Source organism: Patella vulgata, chromosome 6 (genome assembly GCF_932274485.2).
Source record: "Patella vulgata chromosome 6, xgPatVulg1.2, whole genome shotgun sequence".
In the NCBI taxonomy this organism is placed as follows: Eukaryota; Metazoa; Mollusca; class Gastropoda; family Patellidae; genus Patella; species Patella vulgata.
This window is the reverse complement of record NC_065884.2, coordinates 27,079,710-27,098,218: the sequence shown is the minus strand read 5'-3', so window position 1 is coordinate 27,098,218 and position 18,509 is coordinate 27,079,710. Positions and strand designations below refer to the sequence as shown.

The window sequence follows — 18,509 nt, the reverse complement described above, 5'->3', positions numbered from 1 at the left end:
AAAATTGTGACTAGTATTTCCACATTAAAGTTTTAGAAACTGTTAAATGAGGTTGCAGGCTTTACAATTCCCTTGTTTATAATAACTTAATAATGAAATTATTTATAGGGAAGTTATTCCAATGAAAGTATGGTATATATGGAAAATAGAGACACTCAATCTTTCTAGAAATATACTGGATTATCTGAAAAACACCCATAGGATGCCCACAGAAAAAAATTGTAAGAGTGCCTTTAACTGGCAGCACCAATAAGTGACATAAAGAGTGCCTCTTATGTGTTGATCTGAAATGAAATGAGGTTTAACACCCTGTTTTTCTGCATCGACTGGGGTTAATGAATATGGGTGTCCACCGTGTAGTGTTACGTTTGATTAGAGCTGTTCCCACTTAACACTGCTGTAATGGAAGCAAATTTCTGTTCCAAAATTATAATTATGACTGGTCAATAGTCCGATTAACAACCAGTAGCTAACTTCGTTACAATATCATAATGCTTTAAACAGAGCTCCAAATTGGACCAAATATGTTTACATAATGTTACGTCATGACTCACGATTTTATTACGCCCAATTAACCAGTCCATAGCAGAATATTGCAGAAAGACTAATTGCATGACAAATGAGGCTATCAAAACGGATACAATGCAAACAAAACTGTTTGGAGACGAACAATACTTTCACTTCACCGTTTTTAATAGTTTTAGGGAAGACTCCAGATTAAACGAAGGGCTGTACTTGGGATAGATTTGATTGAACTGGAAGAATAGAGACACGCCCTCAAAAGCTTAAGTATCAGAATCCAATCCAGCAATGGCAAGAGTGGGATTTTTTGGACCATTCCTTCTGGAATATGCCGTGCAGTGTGCTATGATGGAAATTTTGCCTGGACAGCAATTTATTTCGAATTCCAACTGTCAAGGGTTCTTTTATGTGTCAGGCTCTCTGTCAAAGGGAAACCATGCTTGAAAATCTTGAGAACTTTCTCGGCAAACACCAGGATCAAATCCCAGGCCTCCTGGTAAGGGTGTTAGCGCTTACTCATTGAGTCACCGTGACTCCAATGGCTAACGGTTGCCAGAACATTAAGAGACTTAAACGTCCAGTAGACTGCGATTAAACTGCTGTAAAAAAAAGTTTTCCGAGGATAATCCAAGAATTTACTTTGGCTTCAATATTTATGGTAAATGGACAATGACTAACGACAAGTGATTTTGAGAGGGATTTGAAGAAAAATTTTGAAAGATAAATTAGTTTGAATGTGTTTTTAGTCTAAATATATCATCAAATCTGTACCTGTTAACTTTAAAAGACCAGTTCAAGCATGGAATTTTCCATTTATGATATTCCTGGCAACAACTGGCAGACTATCGCTATAAAGAAACGCCATTCAGAAGGCAATCACCTTTAAGACCGGTCGCATTATTTCTTTTCCATCCTTTTGAATTATTGCCATTTTTTTTTTTTTTTTTTGGGTTACGTTCTATTTTTTTATATGGTCAAATGGAAATGTGGTTATATATTGCTGTCGCCTCTGTCAGTCTGTGGTGGAGTGATTTTCGTTTATAACTTCTAGACCTATATGGCTCTAGTTTCACTTTGTTAAACCTTGTGAACGCTCTATAACTACAATAATTATCATATGATCTGTATTAAATTTAAATGCTTTATTAAGATTTGTAGCCCAAATCGAAGATGCCTTCCGAAGTTAATTAAGCAAATTCTGTTAATAATGTCTACATTTACGGCCCTTGTTTCACTTTGTCAAACCTTGTGAACATCCATCTTATATGAAATTGATATCAGTGTCATGTACTAAATGCTCAGTCTGTCGACTGCACGGACGATTTAGCAGCTGTGGACATGTATGTTTCGTTGCCTGGCAATATCTTACATTTTGAGAGCACGTACAATGTCTGTGTTGTTTACTGAGTGTTACAGAAAAATTTTACCAATCTCTTGTAGGGTTTGCCAGAATCTTTTTATCTTCACTTTTGCATTTGTACTGTCGACTGAACTGTTAAATTAAAATAAAAAGATCTAGGTCGATCAGCCATAACATAAAAAAAAAACATGTCATAGGCCTATAAATTATTATTATTATTACAAGTTTGTTTTTATATGGCCAAATGGAAATGTGGTTGTATATTGCTGTTGCCTCTGTCGGTCCGTGGTCGAGTAATGTACGTTTATAACTTTAAGAGTTATGGCTCTAGTTTCATCTCATTTTTTTCACCTGTCTATTAACATTAACTGTGTTTTTATCTTGTGATAAGTGGAGAGCTAAATGCACCTTGGGCATTAACTTGGATGGATCTGGGCGCAATATAAGAACTCACTGTTACCTTAGCCTTAGATATAGACCCTTCATGTCAATGGATGTTATGATCTAGAATTTGCCAGAACTATTTTTTTCTTCACTTTTGCATTTGTACAGACTTAAACATATGACTAATGGGTGTGTTTAATATTTGATTATCATAATCTGTAGTGCATTTATATTCAAAATAATTTTCGTTAAGACTGTTCTGTTTTATATTCATACAGTGCAACATCTGCAGGGATGGGAGAATGGATTTCAACTTTGACCAAATTAAATATAAATATAAGAAGATTCTCAGTCGATTAGCAAATCATGTGCGAAAGTTCATAACAAATACAATGTCGATTGGTCAATCATGGATCTCCATCATGGGCGTGGATTTGGGGGGGGGGGGGGGAGGGATGTACCCCCCTGTCCCCCCCTCCCCATGATTTTGATCGCCAGGCCATCTAACCACTGTCTTGGGTCTCGCCACAGTTACTGATCTTCACGATATATTCCTCCTTAATTGTAGGTGGTCAATTTTTCCATATCGTCATCATATTACCCCTAGTTACAGCTTTCATCGAAATAACAATGGTACAGTATACTGTCCGTAATTATTGTTTTGGTTTGGTAATGAAATGTTCCAGGTTCCAGGGTTTGCCCGTCCCCCTCAAAAGTTATGACAAATCCACGCCCTTGATCTCCATTATTAACTAATGAATAAATTGAATGTGGGATAAAAATGAATTGTCACTACAAAATACAATAGATTATATTTTTTATTTACAAAATTTTGTACATGTTTTACAATTTAACAATTTCCCAGGCCTAGTTAATATTTTATATAAAGATATGTTATTTTCTTGTTTTTGAGTTTACATGATCAATGGGAAAACAATCGTCACAAACAACCAATAACAATTAATAATAAAAGGAACACTTGAAAGCTTGACATTCTTTAGGAAATGAAAACTGACACGGAGACAATTTATTCCTACACAAAATCCTTTCCTTTTTGGCAGTTCTTCTTTAAATTTAGGCATGTTAAAATATTGTCCTGTATCAATTGATAGAGAGATTTATATTATCTGATGCGAATTCTAAAGATGGAAATATTCTATTCAGAAATTTTTTTAAGTAGAATAGGGTTTGTTGTAAAAAGATTTTCTACCCTCGATTGCTATCCAATACTTTCCAGGCTGTGTTTATTATAGGCAGGAAGCAATTTTATAACAACAGTCTGAATAGCCTGGACTACATCTTTTAAAATTTCCCAAATGTAGCCCAATACATATAGGTTTCACTGTTACAGTTAAAGTTATTAGCAATCACACATTAAATTGAAATTCTTCCTTTTCGCAAAATAAAAACAAATTAAACTGTTCTTCAATAGTAGAGTTTTAAGTATGCCAATTTTCTGAAGAATTTTTTTTCTTCTTTTGTACTAAATAACTGAAAACACAAAAAAAACAAAAGATAATTTGGAATGAATGAATGATGCAAGAAAAGATTCAGATTGTTCCAAGTGAAGCTATTAACTATATGGTTTGAAAACAGATTTGAAGAACATCATCATACAATGATTCAACTATCTAAATCAATTCCCAGCTTACTACAGAAGTACATGTATTAATATTTCAACAAAAAACATCCATTTTGAAAACACAGCCTGAGCCCACCACCAGGTCCGTTCCAGATTTAAAATCATTGTCAACAAATGGAGATAACTTCACAATTTGCAATTGATATTTTTAAAATTTCTATTCAAGTGTTAATACTACATGCACAAAGAACTACATGTATTCAAATTAGTTTTAAAATGTCCACCACAAATTTAGTCCTGTATCATGTTCACAAGCTTTAAATGTAAAAAAGTGACTGAAAACATACTCCTAGAATGCCCTCATGGACACATGGACAATTCCACTAAGGATTAAAACTTATTCTGTAAAAATAGGTAAATCAGGAATGTTGTATGAATAGCTACCAATATTATTTATACCAACCTTATCAGTATTTTTATGAATTGTGCTTTGAACACTAATCTCTGGTAACATAACTGGAGCTCCCCCAAAAGACTGGTGCCATTGTACTTGTCGATTTCTAGGATTACTTTGATCATAGGTACCAGGTCTAAAGTAGAAATTCATAAAGGAATTATTTAATATCAGACAATTTAACACTTTGATCTCATAAACTTCATGGCAATTAACCGCTATGTCCTGTGTTTGATATTGGGCTTATTGGTACTCAAGCTCTTTACATATTCAAGTACCGGCCGTTCACATTCCTGCTTTGATTGATATCAAAGAGAATGAAATATGAAATGGCTGCAATGACTGTAATATGACAAGAGGCAAAGAAGGCTAGGCATTTGGGATTTTTTGCCAAATTTACAAACTAAATATTAACAAAAAAGTGGGTGTGACTGTGACACCACCCCAAGGGGTCGAGGCATGCACGAAAATAAATAGTTGCTGTCTTTACGGTATAAGGAATAAATATGCAAAGTTCCAAGATGATCCATTCAGAATTGCAGCCTGTAGACAATAAATTTGGTTGTGGCTTTGCCCCTGGGGGTTGGATATGGAACAATATAAATAGGTACCACCCTGTTTTTGAAATGATTTATATGCTGAATTTGAACAAAATCTGTTAATTATTGCAACCTGTAGAGTATTTGCACAATTTAGTCCACTTTGCTGTGAGAGTTTTCTTGGAAAAATATTAAAGGGGAAGACCAACGATTTTCAACACGGTTTCCATAAACCTTAATATATATGGATAAATAATTCTATCTGTAGCACAAGCAAAAAAGTTTTTGTAAGCGAGAAATTAATTTTTATTAAAACAAGAAGTGACATAGTTGGTTCAACACGCTGACTGGGATCTATAGTAAGCATACAGATTTGGCACAAGTTTACTGCTGTATTGTGTTCACGCGTTGTCCTTTGGGCAAAAATCTGATCAAATGGGCTGTTTATTAGGATATCATAAACACAAATTTATGCTTTTTTTAACGTTTAGTACACAAATTACAAAGCCGTCGCGTAAATTCACCCATACTGAACAGTACACTGTGTCTCAATTCACGTCACATGGCTAATTGTTTATATCACGTGGTTTGATCGACAGCTTGCAAGTGACATGTGTTTCGTCTGCTTCGATGTTTTTATGCTTGCTGACCGCGTTTTTCAACATAAACAGATCAAAGTTATGGGCATGTGAGACATATAATATAGTGCATTTTGGCACATAATGTCGACGTGAACGGCTTTTCCTTTTTTCTTCCATTTCCTCTTGAGAATGGCTGGGCTCGAATGTTTTTACGGCATTACTGTAGACCACCCATAGAAGTTATATTTTATATTCCAATACGTTGCTGTCTGATGTTGACATACTTTGGAATTTTATATATTTATTTGAATATATATGTGCCACAAGTCCGTTGAAATAAATAAAAACACCGTCAGCAAATTCAGCATGCACATAAAAATTCAAGCAGACGAAATATTTCTCACTTGCAAGCTGTCAATCAAACCATGTGATGTAACCAATTAGCCATGTGGCGTGAATTGAGGCACAGCGTACAGTTTAGTATGAGTGAATTTATGCGATGGCTTTGTGTACTAAACGTTAAAAATACATAAATTTCGTGTTTATGATATCCTAATAAACAACCGATTTGATCAGATTTTTGCCCAAAGGACGACGCGTGAACACAATACAGCAGTAAACTTATGCCAAATCTGTATGCTTACTATAGAGCCCAGTCAGCGTGTTGAACCAACTATGTCACTTCTGGTTTTAATAAAAATTAATTTCTCGCTTACAAAAACTTTTTTGTTTGTGTTAGGGGATTATTTATCAATATATATATATTTAAGATTTATGGAAACCTTGTTGAAAATCGTTGGTCTTCCCCTTTAAGAAAAGTTAAAAAAAAATAAAAAATAAATTAGGACTTGCTCCGCTCTGCATTAAGGATCTAGTTTGCTCAGTAGTAATTATGTTGGAGTTATTCTGTTTTTTCTTTTGTCTCAGAAAAAAATGGTGCAATTCTGTGAAGCTGCCTCCCTCCACAACAGCATAAAATAACGGACCCTAAATAGTGACAAAACATGACATGTGGAACACAAAATAGATCGTGTGTAAATGTATCTGCATCACATTCTTACCCTGGGCTTGCTTCCATAATAGATGTTGAACTTCTTTTTGTCTGAAATCTCTCTGCTCCAACTTCGAAAGGTTTTTTAGAGGTTTCAAATGTTTTAGGGTCTGTACATGTTTTCTGATACGTTGTAGGGCAAGGATTCTGAATCTAAAATTATAAGATAATGTATGATAATTCATAAATAGTTGTCATTTTCTTATTCAGTAAAAGAATGAGGTAATATAAGCAAATTATAAATTAAAACACATTTACCATGGAATTCAATAAATTTAATCATTTCATTTGGTTATTAACTAAAATAAATATTTCAATATCTGCTAAAAAGGCTAAAAGTCAATTAAAATGTCTGCTCATGAATGTGAAGCTTCAATTGATTAAGTTGATTAAAAAGTCATTATGCAAGAGAAAAATTTGTCTATTGCCAAACCTATTATTATGGCTTCAAATATGGTCGGTAAATTGTAATTTAGACATTTATTCACATAACAAGCCCATAATCAACTCTCTACAGAAATCAGATGGCTTATAGTTATATTGAGTAGATTAGACAATGCCAGCCATATCTGCATTAAATGCTAATAATATGGCCAATCAAGCCAAAATTTTCCGGTAATACATGATGTTACTAACTGGAACTGCTGTTAAAATACTGAACGACAATGGAGACTTTCTTTATTATTGCGGGGCAAGTAATTACTTGTGGTTGACGATATGAACTGTGGGCAAAGTTTCTGTCAACGATCAGCAATTATCGGCCATTGTTCAGAAAAACTAAATTTGACTGAAATTTTCATAACAATCGTTTTCCCTTTTTTGAACTATTATGGGTTGAACGGCCAGCTCTTTCCCTGAATCTCACATAATGTTTCTTTAGTTTATTATTATAAATTTCTTTACTGGATAGGCCTACATGTTGTCTGTGAAACACTAGCCATATGTATAACAGTTTAACACAGTACATTATAAGTTCTGTGGGTCCCCTATAAGCTTTATAAGTCAACTTACTACAGTATGTTTTGGGATTCTTGCAGCTGTTCTTGCACCCAGTGTATAACCTTTCTCACTAGTAATCTTATGTTCAACACCATACCAAAAATTTGTTTTCTGTAAAAAATTGTAATAGGTTAAGTAAATTAATTTTTAAAAATATTTTAGATAACAATTTAAAGGTCTACCATATAACAAAATTACGACAAACATCATATTATAATAAACAATAGGCAAAGGTTTATAGAACCGGATCCCACCCATACAAACAAAAGAACAGGACCTGATTTCCCATTAGTTGATATTATCCTGTTATCTAGGAAACCAACGGCTGGTTGTTGTTTTCAGTAAAAAAAGATGAAACATGAACCCTAACTGCCATAGACAGTAAAACCCCACCTAACATTTAAGCATATCATTTTCATTGACTTTAATCACCTCTATAAATATTTGAAAATTTAGCACCAGCTCTCACTAAATGAAAGCAGGCATTACAGATGACAGCTCAAAACCATGCAACCGATTTTCTGGTTACGCAAAAGAAACTTTTTCAGATCACAGATTTATAAACTGAAACGAAAAATAACTGCCATGATTTTGAATTTAATTTGCTGTTTTCTCTTTTGTAAGAAGTAAAATATTGATGTAACAACTTTAATATGGCGGCTTTGGTGAAAATATTTTTGCAAAAATTTCTGGTGATTCAACGCTGCCAAAAGATTGCAGAATGGTACGATTTATATGATTTAAAAGTAAATTGTTTCAATAAAAATTACAATTTATGACACATCACACTCAATAAAATTGCTTTGTAGTAAGTTAACAAAATGTCAAACAGCATTTGGTTCTGGTGTTTAAATTAAAATATGGTACATTAAAAATGCTATACAACAATTACACATGTCATATGTCTATTTACAATTTAGTATACAAATTGTTGTTGATATTTGTATCGGCGGATAGTTTTACTAAATTAAAAGTATCTGATATGTGAAATAAACCCAGTGATTGTTTTCCATATATAAATTTGTTTTATATCATTGTCCTGTATGGTGTTCACAATAAAGTTTTTCCTTTACTAATACTAATACTAAGGAAAAATCCCACCAAGTTTTAATGAATTCTATTATTAGGAACTCTAGGACCTGTTGCATTCACAAGATTTTATCAAATTGTTCAAACATAAATGAATGATACAATCAAATTTTGATTGGGGTCTGCCTCATGGCTCAATTAAAAGGCCTTACAATTTTTTTAAAAATCTGTCAAGGACTGTGACCTGGAGAGTGGTAACAAGGCTCTACACAGCATTTTGAACTTACTTGTGCAAACATAAGTAAATTTTCAAAACCACTAGCCAAACAAAATTTTCAGTTGCCAAGTCTGAAGATTAGAATAATTTGTCGTATGATATAGCTAAATTATATCATGAACATACATAACTCTTCGTCCTATATTGGGCTATAATAATAATAAAAGATGTTTTAAACATTTTTTTTCCGACTGGGACTCACTGCGAGACGATGACGGCGAAGCTTGTAATTTTGCTTGTTAGGGTGGTCTAGCGTCAGTAGCATGACTATCATCATTTTTCCCCGACTGAGACTCACTGCGAGAGGAAGTTACTTTACTAGTAAAGTAAGACGATATAGGTTCGATTCGTCTGCTAGCCATGCTGTCAGCTGTCTCGTAAACTTCCGATAAATACAGCGCATGCGCCATGAGAATTACCTCGCAGAGTTGACCCAATTTCAAACCAGGAAGTAAAGGCCCATTCTCACGGTGCGACTTGTAGTAACTACTTGTAGCATCGACCCGAGATGCAGCGTGAGAACACCCTAGTCGTACCAACTTTTACCAGCTCCCAACCAGTTGAAAGCGAGTTGAGCGAAATAGAAACTTCCCTCTTTCAGTCAACAGATCGTATGAAATTGACCAATCAGAGACGTCGAGTATTAATACAAACACGAGTTCTCTCCCTTTGTTGTTGATAAACATGGACGCGAAGCGCACCCATCAAGAGCCGCTCAGCAAAGCTGAGACAGAGAATTTTGTCAATTATTATTATGTGAGTAATAAGACTTATTTTAAGAGAGACGTGCGGCAGGCTGCATTGGCGATGATCGCCATGCAGATGCAGGAGAGCTGCGACCGAGCGATGACGTGAGTGGGCCTATTCAATTTCTAGCAGACGGTACGCACTGGCAGTGGGTCTACGCAGTATCCACTGTCTAACCCAGACGGATTTGGGTTTTCTTTTTCTTTTTGTTCTTATTTATCAAATAAATGGCTTGATGACGCCATTATGCTAAGACAAGACGAGATTATCGCGAGATTCCAAGTCGTATCAACTCATTTGGCCACAGATCACTAACAATTTCCCCATTGACTCCAATGTTAATTCTCGTATCTTAGACCGGCTCTAACCTTTTCCCAAATTTTCGTTGGGTAGAACGCTTTGTACCACAGATGGAGCAACTACAAGTAGATACTACAAGTAGTTACTACAAGTTGCACCGTGAGAACGGGCCTTATACAAGAGTGACAGTCGACCGGGATCATTTCCGATTACGTTATCTTTACGGAGAAAAGTTCAGATAGCTATAGTGTTAATTGGGAACTTCAAGATATATGTTCACTCGCCAGAAACCTAGCATTTATAAATATCTGGTCGCCATTGTCAAAATTCACTCGCAAATTATATGCGAGTGTTTCAGTCGCATTGTAGAGCCTTGGGTAATAATAAAAAAAAACTAATTAAAGCATCACTAACGCTGCAATATACATCCACATTCCTGCTTTCATTGATATGGTACTTTTTATAGTGAAGAGAATGAATTATGAAATAGCTGCAATGATTGTAATATGACAAGAGGCAAAGAAGACTAGGCGTTGGGTTTGTTTTGCCAAATTTAGAGACTAAATATTAACAAAAAAAGTGGGTGTGACACCGCCCCAGGGGTAGGGGCATGCACTAAAATAAATAGTTGCTGTCTTTATGGTATAAGGAAAAAATATGCAAAGTTCGAAGATGATCCATTCAGAATTGCAGCCTGTAGATGATAAATAAAAAAAATTGGGCATGGCTTTGCCCCTGGGGGTTGGATTTGGAACAATATAAATACTAATAGGTACCACCTTGTTATTGAAATGACTGATATGCTGAATTTGAACAAATTTGGTTAATTTATAGCAATCTGTTGACTATTACAGACAAAAAAGTGGGTGTGGTACCACACCCATGGGGGGCAGGACATGTACCAAAATAAATAGTTGCTTTCCTTACAGGAATAAATATGCCAAGTTCCAAGATGATTCATTCTGAATTCCAGTCTGTAGACAAAAAACACAAACATTGGGTGTAGCTCTGTTCCTGGGGGTCGGGGCATGCACTAAAATCAATAGTTGCCACCCTTAGGCTATAAAAATAAGGAATACATATGCCAAGTTCCAAGCTGATCCATTCACAATTGCGGCCTGTATAGGGTAAAGACAAAAATTGAGCGTGGCTCTGCCCCTAGGAGTTGGGACATGCACCAAAATCAATAGTTTCCATCCTTAGCCTATAAGTAATATATGCCAAGTTCCAAAACACAATTAAGAATTGTGGCTTGTAGGCAATACACAGACACACAAAGAAAACAAGGGTGTAGCTCTGTCCCTGATGGTCAGCCATTCACCAAAAAACAATAGAGATCATCCTTAGGGTAAAGATTGTGGCCTGTAGGCGAAACACAGGACATAAGGAATAAATATGCAAAGTTTCAAGATGATACGTTAAGAAATGCGGTCTGTAGACAACAAACAAACAAATACAAGAAATGGACATAAGGCATAAATATGTAAAGTTTCAAGATGATCAGTTAAGAATTGTGGCCTGTAGGCAAACCACAGACCGCAATATACGTCCACTATAAAAATGTGGACAATACTACTACTTAGGCAAAGTTTCAGATAAAAAAAATCCATGGTTAGATTCTAAGATAAGATTTGTGGAAAAATAACCCCAAAAAATAAATAAGAATAATAATCTTAACAGAAACAATAAGCTTTCATATGAAATATGAAAGCTTAATGAGGTTGTATGCTTAAAAATTACATTTGTTAATACAAATATATATTAAAGTATTGTAATAATATTAATATTAAGATACATAATTTTAATGTTGAACGGATTAAACTTTAAACTTCAATGTCACCTCTTCATTTTCATAACATCCGGGTCCTCTATGTGGTGCACCTCGCAGTGGAACAACTTCATTCCCAAATCTATTCGGTGGCATTTTCGTAGGGAATAATTCCCTGTCCAGAGTTGTCATAAATGACACATTGACATTGGGTTGATTTTCCACTGAAAATATAGTGTTATTCTAATATTAAATAACTGAATAACAAAACTATCAACCTTCGTAAAGTTCTAACAACCAGTAGCGCAGTACAGTATTAATAGGTAGTACAGACTCACACCATCTAATTAAATGAAATTGGGCTGAACGTCATACCTTTCTGCACCAACTGAGCTAATAAAGACATAAGCTTGCTTATGCCATGCAATAGTTTGACTCATGAGGCATATTTTACCTGTCAGGGGCAGGGCTGTTTGCTCTATTTTGGATTTCCATGCCAGGCCCTCAATCTTACTCTTATAGCTGCACAACTGTTCCTGAGGTGAGGAACTTTCACAGCCAACACCATCACAGGAAGTGAAACCCAGATATCCTAGCTGTTTAGCGTCATATAGCAAGCCTAAACTTGCTATAATGGCATAGGCTAGGTTAAGGTAGGCCTATATACTGGCATATATAAATACAAGTTATTGTTGCAGTGTAACAATTAATACATTTTTTAGGTCTATACTATAGGCTTATAACTAATATTAAAGTATAAAAGTCAAAGACTAGGCCTAGGCAAAAAAGTTTAGCACTAGACGGCCTTTCTACTTATTATTAATATAGCCTAAATCTAGGTTAACAGCTGCCTAGTAGTTGGCTAGTGTACTTACTGTCTGAACCAATGTAAATTTTAAATGGATTTCGTCGATTTTGAACAAACTACTGAATAATTGTTATTAAAAACTTGCCTGTGTGTTTGAAATCACCTCCGGTTGAATAAAATCCATTGCACAATTGAATATCACAACGAAAAAAAAAAAGGTTTCTCTTGAAAAGTCAATGTTTTTGCTTATATTTTCGACTAGTTCATCACAACATTGTACATGTCACGTGATGAGCTAAACCATCTTAATATGTTGAAGGGGGCAATGGTTGACAAATTTTGACAATCACGTGTGCTGCAATCACAACAACGTGCAACCTTTCCGATTGTTTGAGTTTGGGCAACAAAAATGGCAACTGAAGACAATAAAATTAATTTGGAATCAGTTGATTGTCAGTCTACTAAATTTTATTCGCAATGAATATATCACCGATTACACAAATACCCGTAAATATTGCTTTTCACATCATCATGACCCCATAATTGTAAAATTATACCCTGTATATTATATATATTTTAATAAATTATATTAAGCCCTACATCCCTGTCAATTATATGCAACTCTGTGGCTAACACTTATAAATAAACACACTTTATTGCATAATTCTTTTTGATAATATTTCATAACGCGGGATCTAATCCCAATGCACAGCTGTTGTTAGTCCATTTTCAAAGTTTTATGATTACCACAAAAATTATGAAAAAAGGCCACTGCTTCTCAATAATTTCCATATACAAATTCATGTTCCGACTGTTCACGTCCATAATATTCCTGATTAAATTACTTTTTGAGGGTTTATTCAACAGATACTGAAATCCAAACATTGTTGATAAGAACAGTTTGGGATGTCTAAACATAGTTTATCGTCTTTATAAAAATGTATTTAAAACAAAAAATCACTTGTCAAAAGAGATATCACAGATTGCGTGTATTATTGGGTCTTGTGTGTTAATTATGCAGACCGTGGGGAAAAACTCATTCAAGTTTCACGCTAAATTTAAACATTTTCACTGCATCTGTCTGTGTAGCATACAATAACTCATATGGCATGGTACCTTTTACAGTACCGGTAATAGAATTCAAAGCGTTGATCGGTTGAGGCATTATCGCGATCTACGAAATGCCATCAGAAAATTCCATTCTCTGTGGATTTCAAAATGGAGTTGTACTTGTGATTAATATTAATAATATAGGCCTATAGTTAATAACTGAGAGTACACTCGCATTGGGTACATTGCCCTGTGAATTTCAAAACGAAGCCAGGATCTTCAGAATTTAATTGTGTTACCGAGATGCAAAATTCTGAACAGTTTTTGCACAACGGAAAAAATATTCAAAGAGAAATAGAATGACATGGGACTATCTGCCGATAATTAAACCGATGTGCGGTGTGATTTGTTCAGACCGTGTCTGCCTGGATGATGACCCCATTTTTTAGCTTGTTCTCTGTCCACCTCTTGCGAAATGTGGGCGTCTCTTGTATGGCAACCGCTTTTTTCAAATATATTTCATATTGAAATTCACACTGTATATCAAAGTAGCCAAGTCATCTACAGTCTTCCGGCATTGAAAACACAAATTATTTGTCAATTTAAATGAATGTTGATGTTGTGATTTTACCGGGAAAAGATAGGCCTATGCTTATGATATCCAAATTGTATAGAAGCCTATAACTACTGTTCATAATCTCTACTTTTCGTCTCTTCAAAACACGAAAGTCAAAAAGTCGAAAAGTAGAAGTTACGACAAAATGTGAGGCGACAGCACGCTATACAGCCAAAATGAACTCGAAAATAGGAAATTAAGAACTAATACACTGCGATGATAGCACCCCTCGTTTTTTCCTAATTTCTTATTTTTGACTAGCGTTTTGGCTTGTGTACCGTCTTGTCGACTTTCGTCTTAGTCATATTTTTGTATTTATTGATGTCAGTAAGAAGGCGTCAACACGCATACAAAGCCATAATGCAACTCGGAAAGTAGAATTTAGGAAATAAACACAACGCGCTATTAGCAACTTATCATTTTGGCTTGCTGTCGTACTGTCGACTTTCGCCTTGGAAGTTGTTGAGGTCTCAATTTACCAGGTCACATTTGGATACATGCAATTCGCGTTAACAAAATAGTCTGTATGATAAAGTCTAGTATTGATGGCGATATTAGCGACCTATGATTCTGGCTTGCTGTCGTACTGTCGCCTTTTCGCCTCGGAAGTTGATGTAGTCTCTACTTTCAAGGTCACTTTTCGACTTTCGTGTTTTGAAGGGGCGAAAAGTAGAAATTATGAATGGCAGTTATAGGCTTCCATAAAATTGTAAGACAAAATAAACATTTTACCATTGGTTCACGAATGCCTTTCGGCGCCATTTGTAACAAGGGACTCGAAGGACGAGGCTAGACATATTCCACAAGTCATTCAAATGGTTACATCCTATCTGGAGGGCATGCACAATAAATACTAAATCAGTTTATATACATTCATATTACATGTATTATTTGTTTCGCGAACCATTTGTGTCAATTTCATGGTCCTAAATTTTAATATTAGCGATTTAGCTCCTTCAAATAACAAATACATGTAGATTGTTTTGGTGTGACCTTTTCCCTGTTTGTAAATAATCAGTAAATGTTCATATTTTTGCACCAACATAGATAATTTTGGATCAGATTTTCTTTTACTTTTAATGATAATTGATAAGTTTGTAAATAGTATTGTACGATGGCTCAATAGGCCATTAATATTTCGATATTGAACCCTTTCTATAGAAATAAATATATAATTGGCAAGAGTTATACAATGGTAATGTGCCCAACAACCCTTGTTTTACTAATGAATATTAATCTCCACAGGAAAAAGTTCCAAAATCATTTAATTGGTCAACGTCAAAGTATATGAGTAAAATAATGTAAGATATTTTATACCCTGGCTTAGACAAGTTGCTGTAGATATTACCAGGTGCGGATCCAGAGATGGGGGGGGGTCCAGGGGGTCCGGACCCCCCCCCCCCCCCTGCTCAGGCTTGAAAATTTGAAGGGTCCGAGAAACTTAAATCTAAAAGCCTGAATCTGACCCAAAAATTGCGAGTTTGTATACATTGAGTTGAGTCATGACTTTCATTCCATTGTGGGAAAAAACAAATAGTCACATACAGCTCTGACAATTAGCCAAAAATGTCGACAGCATAAATTGCCATCGGGACCAATTGACCCCATGGCAAATCGCCTATTGACGACGGCAATTTTTTAATACCGTACTGTATGAAAATATAAGTTTATTGAAATTTAAAGAGTTTTATTAACGCTGTTCGCCTGTTGACGTTGAATATTGTTGTGTTTGCTTTTTAATTTTATCGGCAGCGTTGATAAGAACGCCAGAGTGCCCTGGTGCTCATCAACGTTAACAGAAAGCTCCAGCTAAATGTCGAGAACATCGTTGGACAGTTCATCAGAAAAAAGCCTCGCCGACTTTTCTCTGCATTGCACAGTTAAAGTGAAGGTCCCACATAATTTTTGGAAGATAAATCTGTTTAATTTTGTGTGAAAATTTCCTGTAAACCTCTACATTTATGATTAAGCCTGTGCAACAATTGCAAGCTATATTATTTATTTTTATGCGCTGAAAGTAAAAACAGTAAACCAAGTGTATAGATTTTTCGTCTGTGGAAGTTTGTGCTCTGGAAAACCCCGACCAACTTTCCTATACTTAAAGGAGCAATATCGCTAACATTTGGGACCTAGAAATTGACAAAAGTGGGTTGCAACGCATATAATACTGTAATATGAAATTATGAATGTATATAAACTGATTTACATTCAATGCTTTCCGTTTTTACTCCAATTTCAAATCAGTTATGTTCGGCGAAATAAGCCAGCAGTCTCAAGCGAGTGCAAATTTCTAGTGTCTGGTTATTCCAGTCTACATACGCCGTTTGATTTGGTGCAATGTGTCTAGCCTCGTCCCTCGAGTCTCTGATACAACTGGGGCTGAAGCGCATTATGGAACACGATTCGTGTACCAATGGTAAATTTTTTATTTTGTCTTAAATATTGGATATCAAAATTCATCTTTTTCTGGTAAGATCACAACATGAAAGTTGATTTAATTTGACAAATAAATCGTGTTTTCAATGTTGAAGATTTTGGATGATATTGAGTTAGAGACTTAGCTACTTTAAATGGACTGGTTACTCTAATAGTAAATTGATACTTCTAATAAAGCTTGTTAAGAACAACCATAATATGGTATCTGAAGATATTTTGTTCCTCGTCTGTGAAGGGAGCTTTCCCCATCAACATTTTAAGGACATTTTATGCGATTTTATTGGCGATTTTTAGACCTGTAATTTTGGAATTTACCTTCCAGAAATACGTCAGAATGCACCAAATTGAATCTAATTTACCAAATTTTTCTGGGGGAGGGCCCCCATACCCCTCTTACGACATTTAGCGCCTTCGACGCTCGCGGCAGTGGGCTATGCGCACCGCAATAAGTTAAGCAATTATCCAACCTAGACCCCCCCCTGCAAAAAATCCTGGACCCGCGCCTGATTACATCTAATTAATAAGCTTATTATTACATTATGTAATATTTGAATCAAATTTTTTTATTATAGTAAATTGTTATTAAATTTGTTTATTTCTATGTTTAATTTGATTAATTAGTTTTTTTTATTCTCTTAATACTCTTATTCAAATCTCATAGAATCAGATTCCAAACCCATCTAGCTTTAGTTTAAGTTTTACATTCTAAATATAGAGCAGTATAATATGACACTTATACAATACACCATCTGAATAGATAATAATTGGGCGACAATTTTTTGTCTTTGAGAGGTTGATGACAGGATTCTCTTCAACAAATCTTTGAGGTCATATTCCCAAACTTAAAGAAATCTGGCTGATTTCTAGTTGGTCTTAAGACTGTATTGGATATCAGAAGCCCATCTTTTCCCGATAAGATCACAACATCGATGTTGATTTTAAAAAATTAAAGTGACAAATAATTTGTGTTTTCAATGTCGAAGACTTTGAACGATATTGAGTTAGACTCAGAGACTTAGCTACTTTAAGTTCATCAGGAAATATTAAAGGAATGTCGCTCTTTTTCATTTTTGTTCTGCACGTCACGTGTGTTCAAAAGAAATAATCCCACCCAACTCTCTAACCAAATATATATTATATAATACAAGACGGAAACAAAAATAACGGACTACGGGCGTATTTATGTTTGGACTACGGGCGTATTTGGACTACAGGCGTATATTTATGTTTGTAAACGCCCAAACTCATTACTGGGTCTGAGAGCAATAGCTTATTCATACACAAAATGTATAGGCTAATCATAATCTCAAAATCACCTTTTCCACATTTATGTTTGGACTACGGGGGTATTATTATTATGTTTGTAAAAGCCCATAAACTCATTACTGGGTCCGAGAGCAATAGCTTATAATTCATACACAAAATTTGAATTGTCGTGAAAGAGCCGAACCCTGTTGGCGTTACGATAGACAAGCCTTGCTGAGACTACTCAGTCTACTGAGAGTGAGACTACTGAGACCCCATACGAAATGATCTCAGATCTGTCCCGACAAGTGACGTAATTATATTTAGTTGTACTATTACTATGAATTTTATTTAACCGGAGGTAATTTCAAACACACCGGGAAGTTTATAATAACCGAAGTCAAGTAGTTTGTTCATAATCTAAGAAATCTGTTTAAAATTTACGATGGTTCAGACAGTAGTAGTAGGCCTACAGTAGATCTACTAGAGTCAGAGAGAGAGGTAAGCCAAGGCCTACTCTGAAGTAGTAGTAGAAATTCTAGTTTGAACTATGCCTATAGTGTTCGTAAAAACTTACCCTGCATGACTATTTGTTTCTTGAGAAACACAATTACAGCTTGAAAGGCTATAGTAATACAAATAGTACGAAAATTTGGTAATACTATCCAAGTTTTCTGAATAGCGTCTTCGGTTGCTATGTACGAAAACGGTAACTATGTAAGATTTCAGGCACGTCGTAAATACTGTTTTGTGGTCGTTTG

General features: G+C 35.1%; 2 protein-coding genes across 2 annotated transcripts in view; one reads left to right on the top strand and one right to left on the bottom strand.

Moving 5' to 3' along the window:
* Positions 1–3,066: 3,066 nt before the first annotated feature.
* LOC126823450 (protein pitchfork) lies at positions 3,067–18,484 on the bottom strand. The gene is made up of 6 exons (XM_050552315.2): positions 18,326–18,484; positions 11,666–11,817; positions 7,485–7,583; positions 6,484–6,626; positions 4,312–4,438; positions 3,067–3,757 (listed from the first exon to the last, which is right to left on the bottom strand). Exons 1-6 carry the CDS (start codon positions 18,330–18,332, stop codon positions 3,692–3,694), a joined length of 594 nt encoding a protein of 197 aa, XP_050408272.1. The 5' UTR covers positions 18,333–18,484; the 3' UTR covers positions 3,067–3,691.
* Positions 9,517–18,509, top strand: part of LOC126823434 (general transcription factor IIH subunit 1) — a 34,369-nt gene continuing 25,376 nt past the window's right edge. Inside the window, exon 1 of the mRNA XM_050552282.2 lies at positions 9,517–9,534. The gene's annotated coding sequence lies outside the window, so the exon portion shown is untranslated. The remainder of the gene's footprint in view (positions 9,535–18,509) is intronic.

Bases quoted from the DNA above. Each gene is read 5' to 3' on its own strand.
- LOC126823450 (XM_050552315.2), bottom strand. The intron at 7,584-11,665 runs GTGACATTGAAG...AATTTTTTACAG, and splicing joins GATGTTATGAAAATGAAGAG to AAAACAAATTTTTGGTATGG. The intron at 3,758-4,311 runs GTTGGTATAAAT...TTGTGTTTTCAG, and splicing joins TTCATAAAAATACTGATAAG to TTATTTAGTACAAAAGAAGA.